The 16,100-nt window shown below is 51.2% G+C and overlaps 7 protein-coding genes across 7 annotated transcripts; 4 read left to right on the plus strand and 3 right to left on the minus strand.

Moving 5' to 3' along the window:
• Window positions 1-850: 850 nt before the first annotated feature.
• Window positions 851-3,721, plus strand: N7457_007478 (COPII subunit SEC24; the record flags this gene model as incomplete). Its single annotated transcript, XM_057178521.1, has 3 exons — window positions 851-1,384; window positions 1,437-3,083; window positions 3,146-3,721. 3 exons carry the CDS (start codon window positions 851-853, stop codon window positions 3,719-3,721), a joined length of 2,757 nt encoding a protein of 918 aa, XP_057030265.1.
• Window positions 3,722-5,385: 1,664 nt separating this feature from the next.
• On the plus strand, window positions 5,386-6,704 carry N7457_007479 (mitogen-activated protein kinase; the record flags this gene model as incomplete). The annotated part of the gene is made up of 5 exons (XM_057178522.1): window positions 5,386-5,495; window positions 5,544-5,739; window positions 5,811-6,192; window positions 6,257-6,604; window positions 6,676-6,704. 5 exons carry the CDS (start codon window positions 5,386-5,388, stop codon window positions 6,702-6,704), a joined length of 1,065 nt encoding a protein of 354 aa, XP_057030266.1.
• A 259-nt stretch (window positions 6,705-6,963) lies between these two features.
• Window positions 6,964-7,915, minus strand: N7457_007480 (uroporphyrinogen-III synthase HEM4; the record flags this gene model as incomplete). The annotated part of the gene is made up of 2 exons (XM_057178523.1): window positions 6,964-7,574; window positions 7,636-7,915. The coding sequence occupies 2 exons, from the start codon at window positions 7,913-7,915 to the stop codon at window positions 6,964-6,966; spliced, it is 891 nt and encodes a 296-aa protein (XP_057030267.1).
• A 240-nt stretch (window positions 7,916-8,155) lies between these two features.
• On the minus strand, window positions 8,156-9,706 carry N7457_007481 (complex I NDUFA9 subunit family protein; the record flags this gene model as incomplete). The annotated part of the gene is made up of 8 exons (XM_057178524.1): window positions 8,156-8,593; window positions 8,646-8,804; window positions 8,857-8,998; window positions 9,053-9,144; window positions 9,209-9,303; window positions 9,357-9,419; window positions 9,481-9,494; window positions 9,561-9,706. 8 exons carry the CDS (start codon window positions 9,704-9,706, stop codon window positions 8,156-8,158), a joined length of 1,149 nt encoding a protein of 382 aa, XP_057030268.1.
• A 1,390-nt stretch (window positions 9,707-11,096) lies between these two features.
• N7457_007482 (HIT family protein) lies at window positions 11,097-12,050 on the plus strand (the record flags this gene model as incomplete). The annotated part of the gene is made up of 6 exons (XM_057178525.1): window positions 11,097-11,136; window positions 11,240-11,322; window positions 11,459-11,527; window positions 11,700-11,792; window positions 11,855-11,869; window positions 11,943-12,050. The coding sequence occupies 6 exons, from the start codon at window positions 11,097-11,099 to the stop codon at window positions 12,048-12,050; spliced, it is 408 nt and encodes a 135-aa protein (XP_057030269.1).
• Window positions 12,051-12,542: 492 nt separating this feature from the next.
• N7457_007483 (CRAL-TRIO domain-containing protein) lies at window positions 12,543-14,355 on the minus strand (the record flags this gene model as incomplete). Its single annotated transcript, XM_057178526.1, has 4 exons — window positions 12,543-13,021; window positions 13,074-13,173; window positions 13,224-13,265; window positions 13,315-14,355. 4 exons carry the CDS (start codon window positions 14,353-14,355, stop codon window positions 12,543-12,545), a joined length of 1,662 nt encoding a protein of 553 aa, XP_057030270.1.
• Window positions 14,356-14,763: 408 nt separating this feature from the next.
• Window positions 14,764-15,603, plus strand: N7457_007484 (DASH complex subunit DAM1; the record flags this gene model as incomplete). The annotated part of the gene is made up of 4 exons (XM_057178527.1): window positions 14,764-15,078; window positions 15,158-15,209; window positions 15,277-15,328; window positions 15,396-15,603. 4 exons carry the CDS (start codon window positions 14,764-14,766, stop codon window positions 15,601-15,603), a joined length of 627 nt encoding a protein of 208 aa, XP_057030271.1.
• Between the last annotated feature and the right edge of the window lie 497 nt (window positions 15,604-16,100).

A 16,100-nucleotide genomic window follows, 5' to 3' on the forward strand; every position in this document is an offset into this window, starting at 1 on the left:
AAAAGAGAACAATAAAATCCTCCCAAAGAAACAAAGAAACAAATCTAGCTCCCTGTCGATGTATGCAGAACTTGAGGTTGTGGAACGTGTGGAGGAGTTCTCTGGCGTAGCAGCCGATGTGTCTGGTGTTGGCAGGGCAACCAGCCACCTCATCAACTCGACGACATACGACGTCCACTCCATACATTCTTCGGTGGGTTCTGTGGACCACACATCTCTATAATTGCTGTGATTGAACCTGGGAGTTTTCAAATCGGAACCATGTCTGTTTCATTATCAGCTCATAACCAACAGTATGATATACTCTGTAGACGAGCTCGGCGCTTGGACCGAGTGTTGAGGGTTCATGCTTGACGATCCAGGCAGCTGAAATGCCTCAACAAAAATATATAGAAACAGGTTAGTTTGAGAATCACAAATGACCCAACATATCACAGGAGATTAGTATTCAAACAGCTTCATGGTGGATTAACTGCTCGTACCAAATTCAACATCGAAACACGCCCCTCGTCACATGGTCCCTGGTCGCTGATTGGCTGGGGCAGCACAACCTAAAGGCCACCGTAGACCATCATCACCGCCTCTCCCACACTCCCTTGGTTTCTTCTAGTGAGCTTGTCCTTTGCTTCGCTAGTGCCTTTTGTGATATTCCCGGGTCTTTAGCCGGTACAGCTTTTCTTGTATGCCAGCTGAACTCACCTACTCCGACGACGAGAAACTGATTGTGGGGTTCTAGGAGCTGTTACCACCCGCCTCCTCATATTAATTGCACCCGCCGAATTCGTGACGAGCGCGATCCTTCTTCCTTCCAAACTCTCCACCACGACTACACATTCCCTCCTCGACTATAATGGCAGCACCACAAGGGGGTTTCCCTCCCCAGGAAGGGTATGGCCAACCCGCCTATGGCTCCCCAGAACCCACACAGTCCCCGATCCCTGGGCAAGGTGCGCCCGCACCTGCCGCAGCTGGCGGAAAAAAGAAGAGAGCGTACGCTGGCGAAGCCTTCGATTTTGGCTCCGGTGCTAATGCTGCGCTTGGTGGACAACCCACCGCCGGGGGTGCCTACGGATCCTACGCTCAGCAGCCTCAAGCCGCAGGATATCAACAACCCGCCTACGGTGCGGACCCCAGCCAGATGCAGCAGCCCATTGCACCAGCATATGGCGCGCCTGTCGCTGCTGATGTCACGCAGATGACACAGCAATTCGGTGGAATGGGCATGAGTGAGCCACATCACATGCCACCCCCGCAGCCTGTAGCTCAAGCCGCTATGCGGCCTCAAGTCCAACTCAACCAGCTCTATCCCACGGACCTCCGATCCCAACCTTTCAATGTTGCTGAGCTGGATTACCCTCCCCCTCCTGTCATTTTGCCTCCAGGAGTATGTATAAATGCCATATTGTGCATGCGCTCGGTAGGCTGACAATTGACAGACTAGTGTTTACCCATCGCCCGACGCCAATTGCCCTACGAAATATATGCGGTCTACGCTCAATGCTGTCCCCACAACCAATTCACTTCTGAAGAAGTCAAAGTTGCCCTTCGCCCTCGTTATTCAACCGTATGCCGCTCTTCACGACGCCGAAGACCCGATTCCTGTGATTCCAGACCAAGTCATCTCCAGATGCCGACGTTGCCGCTCCTATATCAACCCCTTCGTCACCTTCCTCGACCATGGCCACCGCTGGCGTTGTAACATGTGTAACTTGACCAACGATGTACCTCAGGCTTTCGATTGGGATTCCACGCTGCAGAAGCCCGCTGATCGCTCCCTGCGCGCCGATCTCAATCACAGCATGGTGGAATTCGTTGCACCGCAGGAATACATGGTCCGACCACCTCAGCCTCTGGTCTACTTGTTCTTGATTGACGTGAGCTACTCATCCGTGACCAACGGCCTCTTGGCCACCACCGCTCGCACCATTAAGGAGAGCCTCGACCGCATTCCCAACGCCGATCGACGGACTCGCCTCGGCTTTATTGCGGTGGACTCAAGCCTGCACTATTTCAGCATTCCTCGGGATCAGTCAGAGACCTCAGACCCACGAATGTTGGTAGTCAGTGATCTAGATGAGCCCTTCCTCCCCATCCCCGGTGATCTCCTTGTGACGCTGAGCGAATGCCGAGAGAACATCGAGATTTTCCTCGACAAACTGCAGGAAATGTTCCAGAATACCCAGAACAACAGCTGCGCCATGGGCTCCGCATTGCGTGCTGGTTACAAGTTGATTTCCCCCGTCGGTGGAAAGATGACCGTTCTGAGCTCGTCATTGCCCAACATTGGCCACGGAGCACTCACTATGAGAGAAGACAAGAAGGTGCTGGGTACCAGCAAGGAATCGAGTCTGCTTCAGACGGGTAACTCCTTCTACAAGAGTTTTGCCGTCGAATGTTCAAAAGCGCAAGTGTCTGTGGATATGTTCCTCTTCTCATCGCAATACCAGGATGTGGCCTCTTTAAGCTGTCTACCCCGCTACACTGGTGGTCAGACCTACTTTTATCCAGCCTGGAATGCTGCACGGAGCGAAGATGCTATTAAGTTCGCCCGTGAGTTCTCCGACTACCTGTCTTCGGAGATCGGTCTGGAGGCCGTCCTCCGTGTGCGTGCCACCACTGGTTTGCGTATGAGCACCTTCTACGGCAACTTCTTCAACCGTAGCTCCGATCTTTGTGCCTTCCCAGCCTTCCCTCGTGACCAGGCCTACGTGGTCGAGGTGGCCATTGATGAAACGGTCACAAAACCGGTCGTCTGCATGCAGGCGGCTGTCCTTCACACTACCTGCAACGGTGAACGTCGCATTCGTGTCTTGACCCTAGCGCTGCCAACGACCCAGAACTTGTCAGATATCTATGCTTCGGCCGACCAGCAGGCCATTGCTACATTCTTCAGTCACAAGGCCGTCGAGCGCACATTGAGCAGCGGCCTCGAGCCCGCTCGTGAGGCTCTTCAGGCCAAGATTGTGGAACTTCTGCAGACATACCGCAAGGAGCTTGCGGGTGGCAGTGTCAGCGGTGGTGGCCTCCAGTTCCCAGCCAATCTCAGAGCCTTGCCTGTACTGTTCCTTGCTATGATCAAGAACGTAAGTTCCTCCCATTGCCTAATTTGTTTTTATCTCGTTTTGATGCTAATCCTTTGTAACAGCTTGGTCTACGCAAGTCCGCCCAGATCCCCACGGATATGCGATCCGCAGCGCTCTGCCTCCTGTCGACACTACCCCTGCCGCTTCTCATCCAATACGTCTACCCCAAGATGTACTCACTCCATGATATGCCCGACAATGCGGGTGTCCCTGATGAACAAACGGGCGAAATCGTTCTGCCCCCTCCCGTCAACTTATCCTCAGCCCGCCTTGTGCCCTACGGTCTATACCTCATCGATGATGGCCAGACCCAGTTCCTCTGGGTTGGACGTGATGCTGTCCCCCAGCTCATCGAGGATGTATTTGGTGTCCCCGACAAGTCGCAGTTGCGAGTGGGTAAGCAAACCCTCCCTGAAGTCGAGAACGAGTTCAGCCAGCGTGTGCGGTCCGTGGTCGAGAAGAGTCGAGATCACCGGGCCAAGGGTGTGGGTAGCATGATTGTGCCTCACCTATATGTGGTTCGCGAGGATGGCGAGCCCAGCTTGCGTTTGTGGGCCCAGACAATGCTGGTTGAGGACCGTGCCGATCAAAGCGTCAGCTTGGATCAGTGGATGGGTACTTTGCAGGAGAAGGTTTGAGTCCTCTGCTCTGGCCATCGTGTCGGTCAGCACTGATTTGCTCTCAGGTCGTGCAGTAAGGAGGACCTGCCCGGCGGTTGGTCTCAGTGGACCTGTCTCGATCCGATGAAATTCATGTTTTTTTGCTCAGCGAGTCCTCCCTGTACCATTACATTGGGGAAGATCGTGTTTGGATTTTTATCATGGCGGGCATGTTTGGATTTATCTAGTACTAGTAGATCGCGTATAGTTCACAGGCGATAGACGCTGATCGCATCTATGAAGAATTAACGGTATGATTTCTTTTTTTTATCCCCTTAGAGCCCAAATTAGACCCGTATGTGACTTATACTTGTTTTACGGTGGAAGTTAGCTTGCCATCTCAGACCCAATGAACGGCATGTCTCTTGAGACTAGTGAAACCGAGCATGCCCAAACAATGGTCAAGCTCTCCAATCAAGACGAAACTGGCCCCTCCCACACGATAGAACGGGAGAGTGATTGTGACCAGTTTCGTTGGCTGCAGTAGCGCGGGTTATAGAACGCAGTCTGCGAGAGACATTGCCGCTGTGGCGGAGATCCCTCGATCAGTACCTCTAGACGACCTGGGATTACAAGGATGACCCCAGTCCAGCGGAAGTACCTCCCGTGTAGCTGTGGAGATGCCTCCCGATGATCCAAGGTTCCGCGTCCATCAAACCACAGAAAGCGTCCAGGGCTCAGAAACATACCTCTCTCTGTCTCTGTCTATCTCTCTCTCTCTACACCTTCTCTGGCCTCTGATCGGCGGTCACTTCTCTTTCTCTCTTAATGCTCACCCATCTCCCGTGGGAGATGCTCGAACTTTGTTTCACCTGAATCACTGGAGCCGCTTCACAGCTCTCCTGCCCCACCTCCTCCCCTACGGCCCGCTGTTTCTCCAGGTTCACCTCTTCTCTTTCTCTGATCCCCCTATTACCTCCCTCTCTACCTTCACACAAACAAGGCGAGACCAGGTGAGTCTCTGTCTGGCCCGACCCGTTGTGATCCGCATCAGGGGGGTGACCCCGCTTCGGAGCGGCTTGGCTCCCCTCTATGCGCCCCAGCATCACTGGCAATCCCACTAACAGGCCACGTTCTTAGGCTCCGGACTCAGTTGACACAGTGATCCCGACCTGACATATCAAACCGTGAGCCTCGCACTCCACCCCCGGTCTTTTGGGCCTGGACGCCATACCTGTCATATCTTCCCCCCCCACCACCTGGACCCTCGTGCAACCATCTCCCTCTTTCTTTTTCAACACCTCATCTATCCATTCCCTGTGATCTCGCCGGCCCTCGAAACCCGAATCTCGTCGAGAGTCTCAGAATCCCCTTTCGAAATAACCAATTCGCTTGCAGCGCAAACGAAAGTAAGCTTTGTTTCCCGGTTTTCCTGCATGATCGCTGCGTTTGTTCTGTCGCGCTGGAGCTTCAGGCCGAATTTCTCGAGACTTTCGAGCAATGAGCCTCCTTTACTTTTGTCTTGCGTTCCCTGGACTTTAAATCGCAAACTGATGCGCTATCGTCTACTTACCCCTATGTTGATCAACCCCCCGGTGTCCGTTTAATTTCCCATGGACTCCCTTCAATCTTTCTTTCACTGGATCCCAAGGATTTTGAGAGCTGACCGTCATCCGAAAGCTAAGACTATCAGAAGAACCATCATGGGTCAGCAAAACCCTCCCTCAGGAGGATCCCGGAAGATTTCCTTCAATGTATCCGACCAATATGAGATTCAAGATGTCATCGGCGAAGGTGCCTACGGTGTCGTCTGGTAAGTTAGTACCATTCTCGCCGTCAATGCTGCTCTCACACAATCTAGCTCTGCCATTCATAAGCCCTCCGGTCAGAAGGTTGCCATCAAGAAGATTACGCCATTCGATCACTCCATGTTTTGTCTGCGAACACTGCGTGAGATGAAGTTGCTCCGATACTTTAACCACGAAAACATTATTTCCATCTTGGATATCCAACGGCCCCGGAACTACGAGGGATTCAATGAAGTTTATCTCATTCAAGTGCGTCAGAGCTTACCATCTGTCTAAACTTCACATGTTTAGGATATCCCCGATTTACTAACTGCCCGCAGGAGTTAATGGAAACGGATATGCATCGAGTCATTCGCACACAAGATCTTTCCGACGACCACTGCCAATACTTTATCTACCAGACCCTGCGTGCACTCAAGGCAATGCACTCAGCCAATGTTCTCCATCGAGACTTGAAGCCTTCCAACCTTCTACTCAACGCCAACTGCGACTTGAAAGTCTGTGACTTCGGTCTGGCCCGTTCGGCCGCTTCCACCGATGATAACTCCGGATTCATGACAGAATATGTGGCCACACGTTGGTACCGCGCACCGGAGATTATGTTGACATTCAAGGAATACACCAAGGCCATTGATGTGTGGAGTGTCGGCTGTATATTGGCCGAGATGCTGAGCGGAAAGCCGCTGTTCCCCGGCAAGGATTGTATGGCCCCTATTCGTTCTATGAACCAGCAGCAACAACAATGACAACTAACACACTTATCTAGATCACCACCAGCTGACCCTCATCCTGGATGTTCTCGGCACACCAACTATGGAAGATTACTACGGCATCAAATCCCGCCGTGCTCGTGAATACATCCGCTCCCTCCCCTTTAAGAAGAAGATTCCGTTCCGCGCGCTCTTCCCAAAGAGCAACGACACAGCGCTTGATTTGCTTGAGAAGCTGCTTGCTTTCAACCCGGCTAAGCGTATTACTGTCGAGGAGGCTCTGCGCCACCCCTACCTCGAGCCATACCATGACCCTGAAGATGAGCCCACTGCGCCGCCCATTCCCGATGGATTCTTCGATTTCGACAAGAACAAGGATGCTCTGAGTAAGGAGCAGTTGAAGCGTGAGTGGTTCTGCAATGTCTTTTTGCGTTAGTACTAGGCCTTGTTCTATCCATTTACTAACTTTACTCAGTCTTGATCTACGAGGAAATCATGCGGTAAATCAGCTTCACGATTTCGAATGACATTTGTTCGACCGAACCACTGCTGGATCCTATTACTCGCCCGATTTAATTTGACAGCGTTGTTTGATACATGTTAGAGAAGGCAAGGCAACTCGAAATATGAATATGAGTGTTCAAATAAAAACAACCGACTCGCTCCCAATTTCCAAGTTCATCTCGTACTTCCGGCCTTATGTACAGCCCTACACATTCCCCATACATACATCCATATTCATACAAAACGTTATATACCTCCCTCACAACGCACCCATGAACTTCTCAATCCCCTCAAGAATGCCCTCAGGACTAGGTTTCGGCGCACAAACATGCGCCTCAAACCCAAACTTCTCCCGCAGATAATCCCTCGTCGTAGGCCCAATAGTAGCAACAAACACCCTCCCAGTCCTCGCAGCCCCAGATCCAGATCCAGATCCAGCAAACGGACCCAACCCCAGAACCCGTAACATAGCCTCACATCCCGTCGGCGAGAAAACAACCACCCAAACATCCCCCGTCTCCCGACTGACCACATCCCCGAAATCCCCCTCAAAGGGCTCCATCACCCCAGTCTCGTACACAATGATCTCCTCAACGCCTATCCTCTTCTCCCCGAGTGATCCATCCATCAACGTCTTCGGGATGATATCCCTCCTCACCTCGCCAACGAGGAAAAGCAGAGACGGTTTGTTCTCAGCGTAGCGCGCGTTATAATGATCCAGCATGAAATGCGCCAGATTCTCGCCCGTCCCGGTATCCGCGCCGTGGATCGTAGCGTGGGGGAGGTGTTTATCGCGCAGCGTTTTCAGCGTGCGCGCTGTGGCCGGACCGACGGTGTAGAGCACTAATGGGGATTTGGTATCGAAAGAGACTGGGGATTGTTAGCTTCGGTCTAGTATTGGGTTCGGGATATGCAGGTTGGGAATACGGACTGTCTTTCTCATCTTCGATCATCTGGGCGAATCCCTCGACGGCTCGCTGGCTGGTGAAGATCAGACCGCCGTATTTCTTGTTGTCTTTTCCATTGTTGGTGGTTTCGCCGAAGGCGCCGGTTGCGAAGAGATCGCGGACTTGGGTGAGGTTGTCTTTGTGGAAGCGGTGTTCTAGGACTGGGATGAAGGTGGGGGTGTAGTTGTTTGCGGAGAAGAAGTCTTCGTAGCCATCGTTGGGGGAGGACTTGGTTTTGAGGAGGAGGATGGGGGTTGGAGACATTGTGTTGGGAGGGTGAAGAGGTGGGATTGATGATGATGTTATCGAGTGCGGGGAGTTCTGGGGAATTGAGTTTTTGATATTGGGCATTGGGCATTTCCACGTATTGGTTATGACTTTTATTTTCAGTGAACTTGATATCATAGGGTTGTTTTAACGGTATATTCCATGCTATACTTTTCATCCAACACAAGGAAATCGAATTGAGTCTAGTCAGGCTTATTTACACATTAAAAACACAAACTACTGGTCGTCCAGCACGTGCAGGTACCGCTTGTCCTCCTGGCGCTCGCGCTCTGTGGCGGGAGGCAGATCGTAGTAAGAGGCACTACGGTAGCCCTGCAGGTAGTGGAAGGTCAGGTTGGCCAAATCGGCGGTCTCCTCCATGCCCAGGTCCTTGAAGGTCTTGGCAGTAGGGTCGATCTCCTGGTCAAGGAACTCGCGCTCGACCTCATCGGCGGACAGGGTGTGCCACCACAGGTACTTGTTGAGGTAGTGGGCGAAGGGCTTGAGGACGGCCTTGGGAAGGTTGATGTGACGGCGCTTCTTGATGATTTCACGGTCGACCAACTCGGCGATCTCGGCAGTGGAGTAGTTCTTGGGACCGTACAGCTCGTAGGTCTGACCGATGGTGCTGTCATCGTGCAGCATACGCTCCAGGGCGGTACCGACATCAATGGCCTAAAAAGCGTTAGGTTCTGTACAACGTGTGAATCTCCGGAGAGCAACTTACGTGGACGGGCCAGTAGCGCTCCTGCATGTGGTTGGCGGTGAGAACGTTGCCAATCTTGGCCAGCTTGTGGAGCAGGTTGTCCTCGAAACCGAACATGGGTGCAGGTCGCACGATGGTGGTCTCGGGGTAGATCTTGCGGACGACCTCCTCACCCCATGCCTATAGGTCGTCAGCACTCTCACTCTTTTAATTCTCCAGTATATGTACGGACCTTGGTAGCGAAGTACTCGGAAGGCGAGTCGCGACGGGCATTGTAAGAGGAAACGTGGATGAAGCGGTCGACATCGTACTTAGCAACAGCATCGGCAATGCGCTCAACACCGTCAACGTGGACGTCCTCGTAGGTGAAGTTCCTGAAACCCTCGTCAACAAGCGTTCATCCATGCATGGTCCACCTTATAACTCACTTGGTAGGATATTGACGACCAACAAGGTTGTAGACGACATCGGAGTGACGAACGCTCTCCTCAATGGACTGGGTGTTGCGCAGGTCGTATTCCTAAACTGGGGGTCAGACACACTCCAGGCTTCAACCCGTGTTATACTGGAGGAATACTCCATACCATGAACACAACACGTCCGAGATCACCGGTAACCTTCAAGTGTCTCTTGGCCATCTCCTCACGGTAGGGAATGACAACAGTGCATCCCTGGCGAGCTGCGGGCCATTAGTCCATGATCCAATTGCAGTGCTGTAGATCCTCAACCTACCAAGCTTGTTGACAATGTAGCGACCGAGGAAACCGGTGGCACCAAAGACTGTCGCGGTGTGACCTAGAATCGTGTGAGCACATCGGGACCGAGGCGTCGGATCAAAATGGAAAGGCTTAGCTACCTCCAATAGAGGAACTACAGGAAACAGCGCGTCAGTGAGCCAGAACATGAGACCTAGGCACAGCACAATTGATCACTTACCGGCCACCCTGGACCTTCAGGAGGGGCTTGCCAGTTCGGGTGATGCGGACATCCTGGATGTTGCGCTGGAACTGAAGCTGCACCCGCGGGACCGGCACGAAGGGGCGCGCCCCTAGGGCAGTGTTGATAGTGCGTGTCTTCTGCATGGTCTCTGGCTGAGTGTATCTCTCGAGACCAGCGAATTGGAGCGGAGTATTGCCAAGAAGGGCGTAGTGATGTGCGATGGTCTTTCACAGCGTCAAGTCGGAAGAACCGCACGGGACTATTGCGCTAGTCCGCATTCGGACTACGGGCCACCACTTTCACGACCACTTTCTGTTCTTTCTGCCCTCCTTGTGTTTGAATTTGCGTGATATCATGGCTTTTGGCTGTTCAATTGGTCGGGAATCTATTGTATCATTTGGAGTTTGTGGGCTGCTATATCTCCAACCTCTGTCAAGTAAAATCACCATTTTCATCTGACAACACACGGACTGTGATTGGATGTTCCCCGAGCTTTGCTCTTGTCTATTAAATATGACCAGTTTATACCAACCATATCCTTCTATAGGCAATTATTGAATGGTTATTGAAATGCTCATCACAAAATTCCTATTAATTTTGTGCTATCATCTCATTTTCGGTGGTGGATTGGGCATTTCCATGAGCCATTTGCACTCAATGTATACAACGTACAACGAACGATAGGGCTTCGCTGACCGGGCTTGGAATATCCTCATAACATATCATAGATCACTAACAAGGATAGCTTTATCACACTAGTATCAACTAGTAGTATAGATATAAGTCTTTCTTTTCATACATAGAGGCACTGATAATCTGCAACAATCAAGCTACCTAGGGCATACACAGTGCCAGGTTGTCGTTGACTATATATAGAACTATCATTTAACCCAATGGTGCCTCGAACAGGCTCCAGACGACACGATCCACCAAGTTCGACGTGGTAATCGAGCAGGACTACCTATCGATATATGATCGTTTCCAACTTCTAACAACATAAACTGTCTTCAAGCCTCACTGGTGGTAGTTCTATAAAAACACGCATTTAACGCTAAAAGCACGCACTTTGGTGCCTCGATATCTACCTCCCAGCCACCGAAATGCAAAAAAATAAGGCGATCAAAAACATAAATCGTCCACTCTGATTTCAACCATCCAAAACAAAAACCAAAAAGAAACGACGGCTGTGTCGCAGTGTTGTTCCAAAGATTTTATAAGAGGAGTTTTGTGGGCAAATCACGGCCATCTCTGGTAAAAGGCAAGAAATGGGTTCTGCACTAATCTGTCCCACTCCTCAGGTAGACTTACTTTTTGGTCGACTATAACCCATGTTCTTCCGTTTTTGGCCAGCCCAGACCGGAACGGTCGACGTTCGAAACGGCCCAACGACAGCTATTTATTTTATTTTGATTCTGACCCCGCATATGGATTATTTAATTTGACCTCGGAATTGACACGACGTCCAAACAATTACATTGTATACCTGATTCGAGACTACATTCATTTCCCGGTACCCTCGATAACTACACCAAAATGTCTTCCGCTGCCTGTATTTTCTGCAAGATCATCAAGGGTACGTCTGTTTCAAAGCTGTAGCTTTGAACTAGCTACTGGCTCCCCCAAATTCGTACCCACGTCATAGTCATTCGTTTCGTCTAACGCGCTCGTCTCTATAGGTGACATCCCTTCATTCAAGCTCTTTGAGAGCGACAAGGTCTTTGCTTTCCTCGATATCCAGCCGCTCAGCCGTGGCCATGCGGTGTGTATTCCTCGCGTCTCCTCTTCCCCGCATTCGCCGCGTTCTCCCGATGCTGGACGCCGGCATTCGGTGATACCTTCAACCACCAATCCGTAGATGGCGAGCCGATTCAAGAGCAAACTAACAAGGTGTATAGCTCGTGATCCCTAAGTTCCACGGCGAAAAGCTGACCGACATCCCTGATGAGGACCTGCTTGAGATCCTGGTAAGTTCACGAGAGAAGATCCCGCGATCACGAAGGAGGAACGAAGAAGTCATGTCTTCGATCTCTGATCGACAACCACATTGCTTCGAGGACCTTGGGGTCAAGCCCGCAAGGTCCCTGGGAAATTAGATTCGGCAGTGGCGAGAGACATAGCTAACCGGGTTTCGTGTAGCCTGTCGCGAAGAAAATTGCCAAGGCCAGCGGTGCTGTGGATTTCAACATTCTGCAAAACAACGGCCGCATTGCGCACCAGGTCGTTGACCATGTGAGTTTCAATTGAGCATCCCTTGCAGATTTACCAGTTCTAATCACTTTACGTCGTACTAGGTCCACTTCCACATGGTATGTTCCATGATCCAATGGATACTCAATGTTATGCTGGAAATCACTAGAGCATGCACTAACAAGATCATAGATCCCCAAGCCCAACGAGAAGGAGGGTATGACCATTGGATGGCCTCAACAGGCTACGGATATGGATAAGCTCAAGGCTCTCCACGAGGAAATCAAGTCGAAGATGTAAACGGCTTCGACCATCTCTGGAGATGTAAGCAACTTTAATACCAATGAAGACTATCTATTTTCTTCTATGCTTTGCATTGCCGATATAGTAGCCACCACTGTTATGTCTATCCGGCACTTGTACAGCTGTGCGCTCGGCATCTCTTTATCTTGTGCAGAGGCGGTGGGATCAGCTGGGCTAGATGCTCTAGAAAGACAGTGTGTGATCCTTCTGAACATGAAGATAGGCTGTAGCTTCGCGGTAATTTGAGTGCTCAGCCCAATATTGTGGACACGCCCAGTTTCCTAACTTTGTACCTTTAGGTAGATAGATAGCCAATCAGACCAAGTTTCATTAGGAGTTTGCTCCGTTCAATGTATACTCAAATGCTCATATGTTCTCTAGTAGACAAGAACAAAGTCTGTGTATGCTATCAAATGCAAAACCAAGACTCTAGACATCTAGCATATAAGCTTGAAAATCAACATACGCAAATTATACGCTCTGCGTAGCCTATGCGGATGCACCCTCTGCACCCTTCTTCTCCGAATCGGGGTAGAAGTTAATCTTGCCTTCACCCTGGACGATATTCAGTCTGTCGTAGAGCGAACGAGACCGGACATACGGGTCAAGGACCCAGTAATGAGCACGCAGCTTCTCGATCAAGCCCTTGCGCTTCTCCTCGGCAGCAGAAGCAGCATCGGTCTCCTTCTTGAAGCTGGCGCGGATCCAGTCAACGGTGGTTGTCTGGATCTCCTTGGCGAGTTCTTGACGTTCGGCCATCAGAGTATCCCGGGTCTCTTTGTCGGCCATCTTGGGGTTTTCGTTCTCCGGTACCTCGACATACTTGTATACCCAGTTTTCGTCGCCATCGAGCTCCTTCATCATTTGACTTGGGTGGATGAAGGTTTCGAGGTCCTGGCGGTTCTTCGTAAAGTGAATCTTCGCTGCGACGACCGGGTCGAGCCAGCCCTTAATCACGCTCCAGATGCCTGGGTATATGGTTAGAAAATATTGCTGCTTGTGGGACGTTGGGATGCGCACTTGAGAATAGCCAGGGGGCCTTGTGGATGAGGACTGCTCCGAGGCATTCGGGGTAATTGGCTTCGAAGCACTTGATCATGAATTTCACGGGGGCGTAGTCCTGACAGATATTAGTATATAATATGAATGGCATAGAGATGAACAACTTACCATGTTGGCCATACCGAAGTCCGTCATATCGAAGACAATAGTCTGTACCAGTCAGCCACTGTGACACAATAACCACCACCGAGGTACTTACTGCAGTCTCGATCGGCGGCGCGAGCAATAGACGCGCGGTCTCAATAGTATACACAGTAAACCGCTCCAGGGCTTCATTGTCCTGATCACCAGCCTTATGCAAGCGCACACGCACAACACAGATCGGGCGACCAGCCCGGTCAACACCATGCAGGAAACTCTTACCCAGACGCATCTGCGTGAGGAAGTCCTCTCCCTTTTTCTTTTCCTTAGCATCCGAGCCCTGCGACTGCTTTACAGCCAACGCCTCGCCATTGAACATGATGTCATCGTCAACATGCATCTCCAGCAGTCGCCAGCGCATGGTGGAGATCAACATCACCAGCGCCTTCTTGGTATCCCACTTGCGCGCACGGAGGAATCGCAACAGCAGTGCGTCGGGGTTATCGCCCTTCACCATGCTCCAGAATGCCGTTCGGATCTCCTCGGGCTTCATATCCTCCAGTGCCTGCTTGTACTCCTTGGACTGGCCATACTTATCATCGGCATCGGCCACGCTGATCGCTGCTACGCCGGCTGCGAGGCTATCGGAGGAAGCGCCCTTTGTATCGTCGTCGGCGCGACCCCAGAGGCCCCACCCCTTCTTCGACTTCTTCTTATCCTGGGTCGGGGCAGATGCCGGGGCATTGCTGGTGACGGCGGACTGCGGGATTTCAAGCTCCTCGAGTGTGAGACCGAAGACCTTGAGTGTCAAGACCCAGAATTCCTTGAGCTTAACTTCTTGCTCCGGGGTAAGGTTCCCGACGGTTCCGGGGGCGGGCTGGGCGGACATCGTGAGGGTATCGATCACTCCAAGGGTGTGTTGTTGCGATTCTTGCGGGAAAATCTGAGGCTCAGATATAGTCGATGTGTCTTTGGGACCGAAGTATTTGTTCTGGAGCCAAGCGCCTCCTCCAACGACGGCGATTGTGAATGTAAGGGACCAAAAGGATGAAGCCTTCGTTGGCTCTATTGGATGCGTGGATAAGCGTCGCGCAAAAGAATACCGGGCAACAGGGAATTTGGCCGGAGGATGAAGACGGCGCAAGAGTGAGCTACGCATAAGCGGTATAATTGAGTTGATATCAGGAGTGAGAGCAGGGGAAATGAGGAGCGAGAAAATGCGAGACCGGCGGAATCAAGGATATGACGATTAATGCGGGGAAGATCGTCTAACAAGTGTTTAGAGTGATGGATTAATTCGAAATTGCGAATGATATTCAAGAGTAATTGGTATTTTCACTACATTTGATCTTCATCTCACATTATATTGCGAAGTATACAAGTGTTGTGTGAGAGGTCTTTTCTGGCGGGGGGATCAACAACTTCACACATCTTCCTACTTACCCACCTACCTCTACCTCGATAACCACTATCCGCTATTTAGAGATCGCAATTAAGCCTCTTCTAATTGGTTGATAATCTCTCGAAACTCGAGGCGATCGCATTTCCCACCAGAAGCAACACAAACATGGACGGCCCTCCTCGATCATCCTCGCGCCCGAGGCCCTCGTCCAGGCCTACGACTCCCCTGCGCCCAAGCTCGCGCTCTTCACTACGGGAAGCACACGCTTATGGAAATAGCATTGGCAATGCAGGCTACACACAACCCGCCATCAACGCCTTGGAGCCGCAGTTCGCCGAGCTGGCCGATTCAATGGCGGACCTCGAGGCAAACTTCATGCATCTGCAGCTGATGCACGAGAGTCTGACGCGCTTCAGCGAGAGTTTCGCCAGTTTCCTCTACGGCTTGAATATGAATGCATTCTGTGTGGATTTCCCAGAGGTATGATCGCAGACGCGTCGAGCGACAATAGAGACGATGATGGCAGTACGCGACAGTGTTGCTAATTCGTGTGGAATAGGCTCCCATTGCAGACTCCTTCAGGAAATCTAAACAAGATGAAGAAGAAAAAGGTATGCAGCGAGCACTATATGAGATTTACTGGGGTGCGATGAATGGAGTTTGCTAACAGCTATCCAGAAGCAGAATCAGAACCCACCCGACCGGTTGATGACGGTGAGATGACTTTCATGTAAGTCTACAGGCGACGCGACACTTTTCATCTCGGATCCCTGAGCTAATCAGTCCTCGCGACACAGGACTACGGACACCACTTTTGTCGAGAACCCATCCAGCACTACCACCTCCTCTAGACCGACTTCCAAGTATGGTGCAGCCTCGGCTTCACGAGCATCCTCGCGAGGCATCGCTCGTGGCGCGGCAAGCAGTCGGTATACTACACGAGGCACTGCTCGTGGTGCGCGTCCCAGCGCATTGCCCCGGGGTAGAGGAGTAGGGACTCGGTAAAGAGCCTGGCCATTGAGTGCCCAAAAGAGCTGAAATAGGGGGCATTCAGTTCGAGCTACATGCTTGTCTATTGGTATCCAAGAGCTGGACCTATACCGAGAGCTTTTGTTGCAGTGGGCTGGTTGGCGCATACTTTTTTTTTTCATAATGATTCCCATGTAGAACCGTGCATAGAAATGACCCTTGAATGAATCTAGCCATTCTCTCCTATGTAATATAGAGATTTTACCACATTATGAATAATGAAATACCTAAGCTCCCTCACCCCCAGACAAAGCCCCCTTCTGCCGTCCGATCTCTTGCCCGGCGGTAAATGGGGTTCAGGCGAAAAACCACCGCCCGATGGCAAACCACCTCTCTTGACTGCGTTGAGAGGAACTTGGGCAACAACATCGTGCACTAGTCCTTTTTAGATCTATATTCATTGGCTTGTGAATAGGGAAGTCCTATTGGACTGTTTGTGACGTCGAATCAGATCAATCGCAACCTTAGGTGGA

The sequence above is a fragment of the Penicillium paradoxum genome (assembly GCF_028828445.1).
Source record: "Penicillium paradoxum strain IBT 22861 chromosome Unknown utg000006l_segment0_segment0, whole genome shotgun sequence".
Lineage (NCBI taxonomy): Eukaryota > Fungi > Ascomycota > Eurotiomycetes > Eurotiales > Aspergillaceae > Penicillium > Penicillium paradoxum.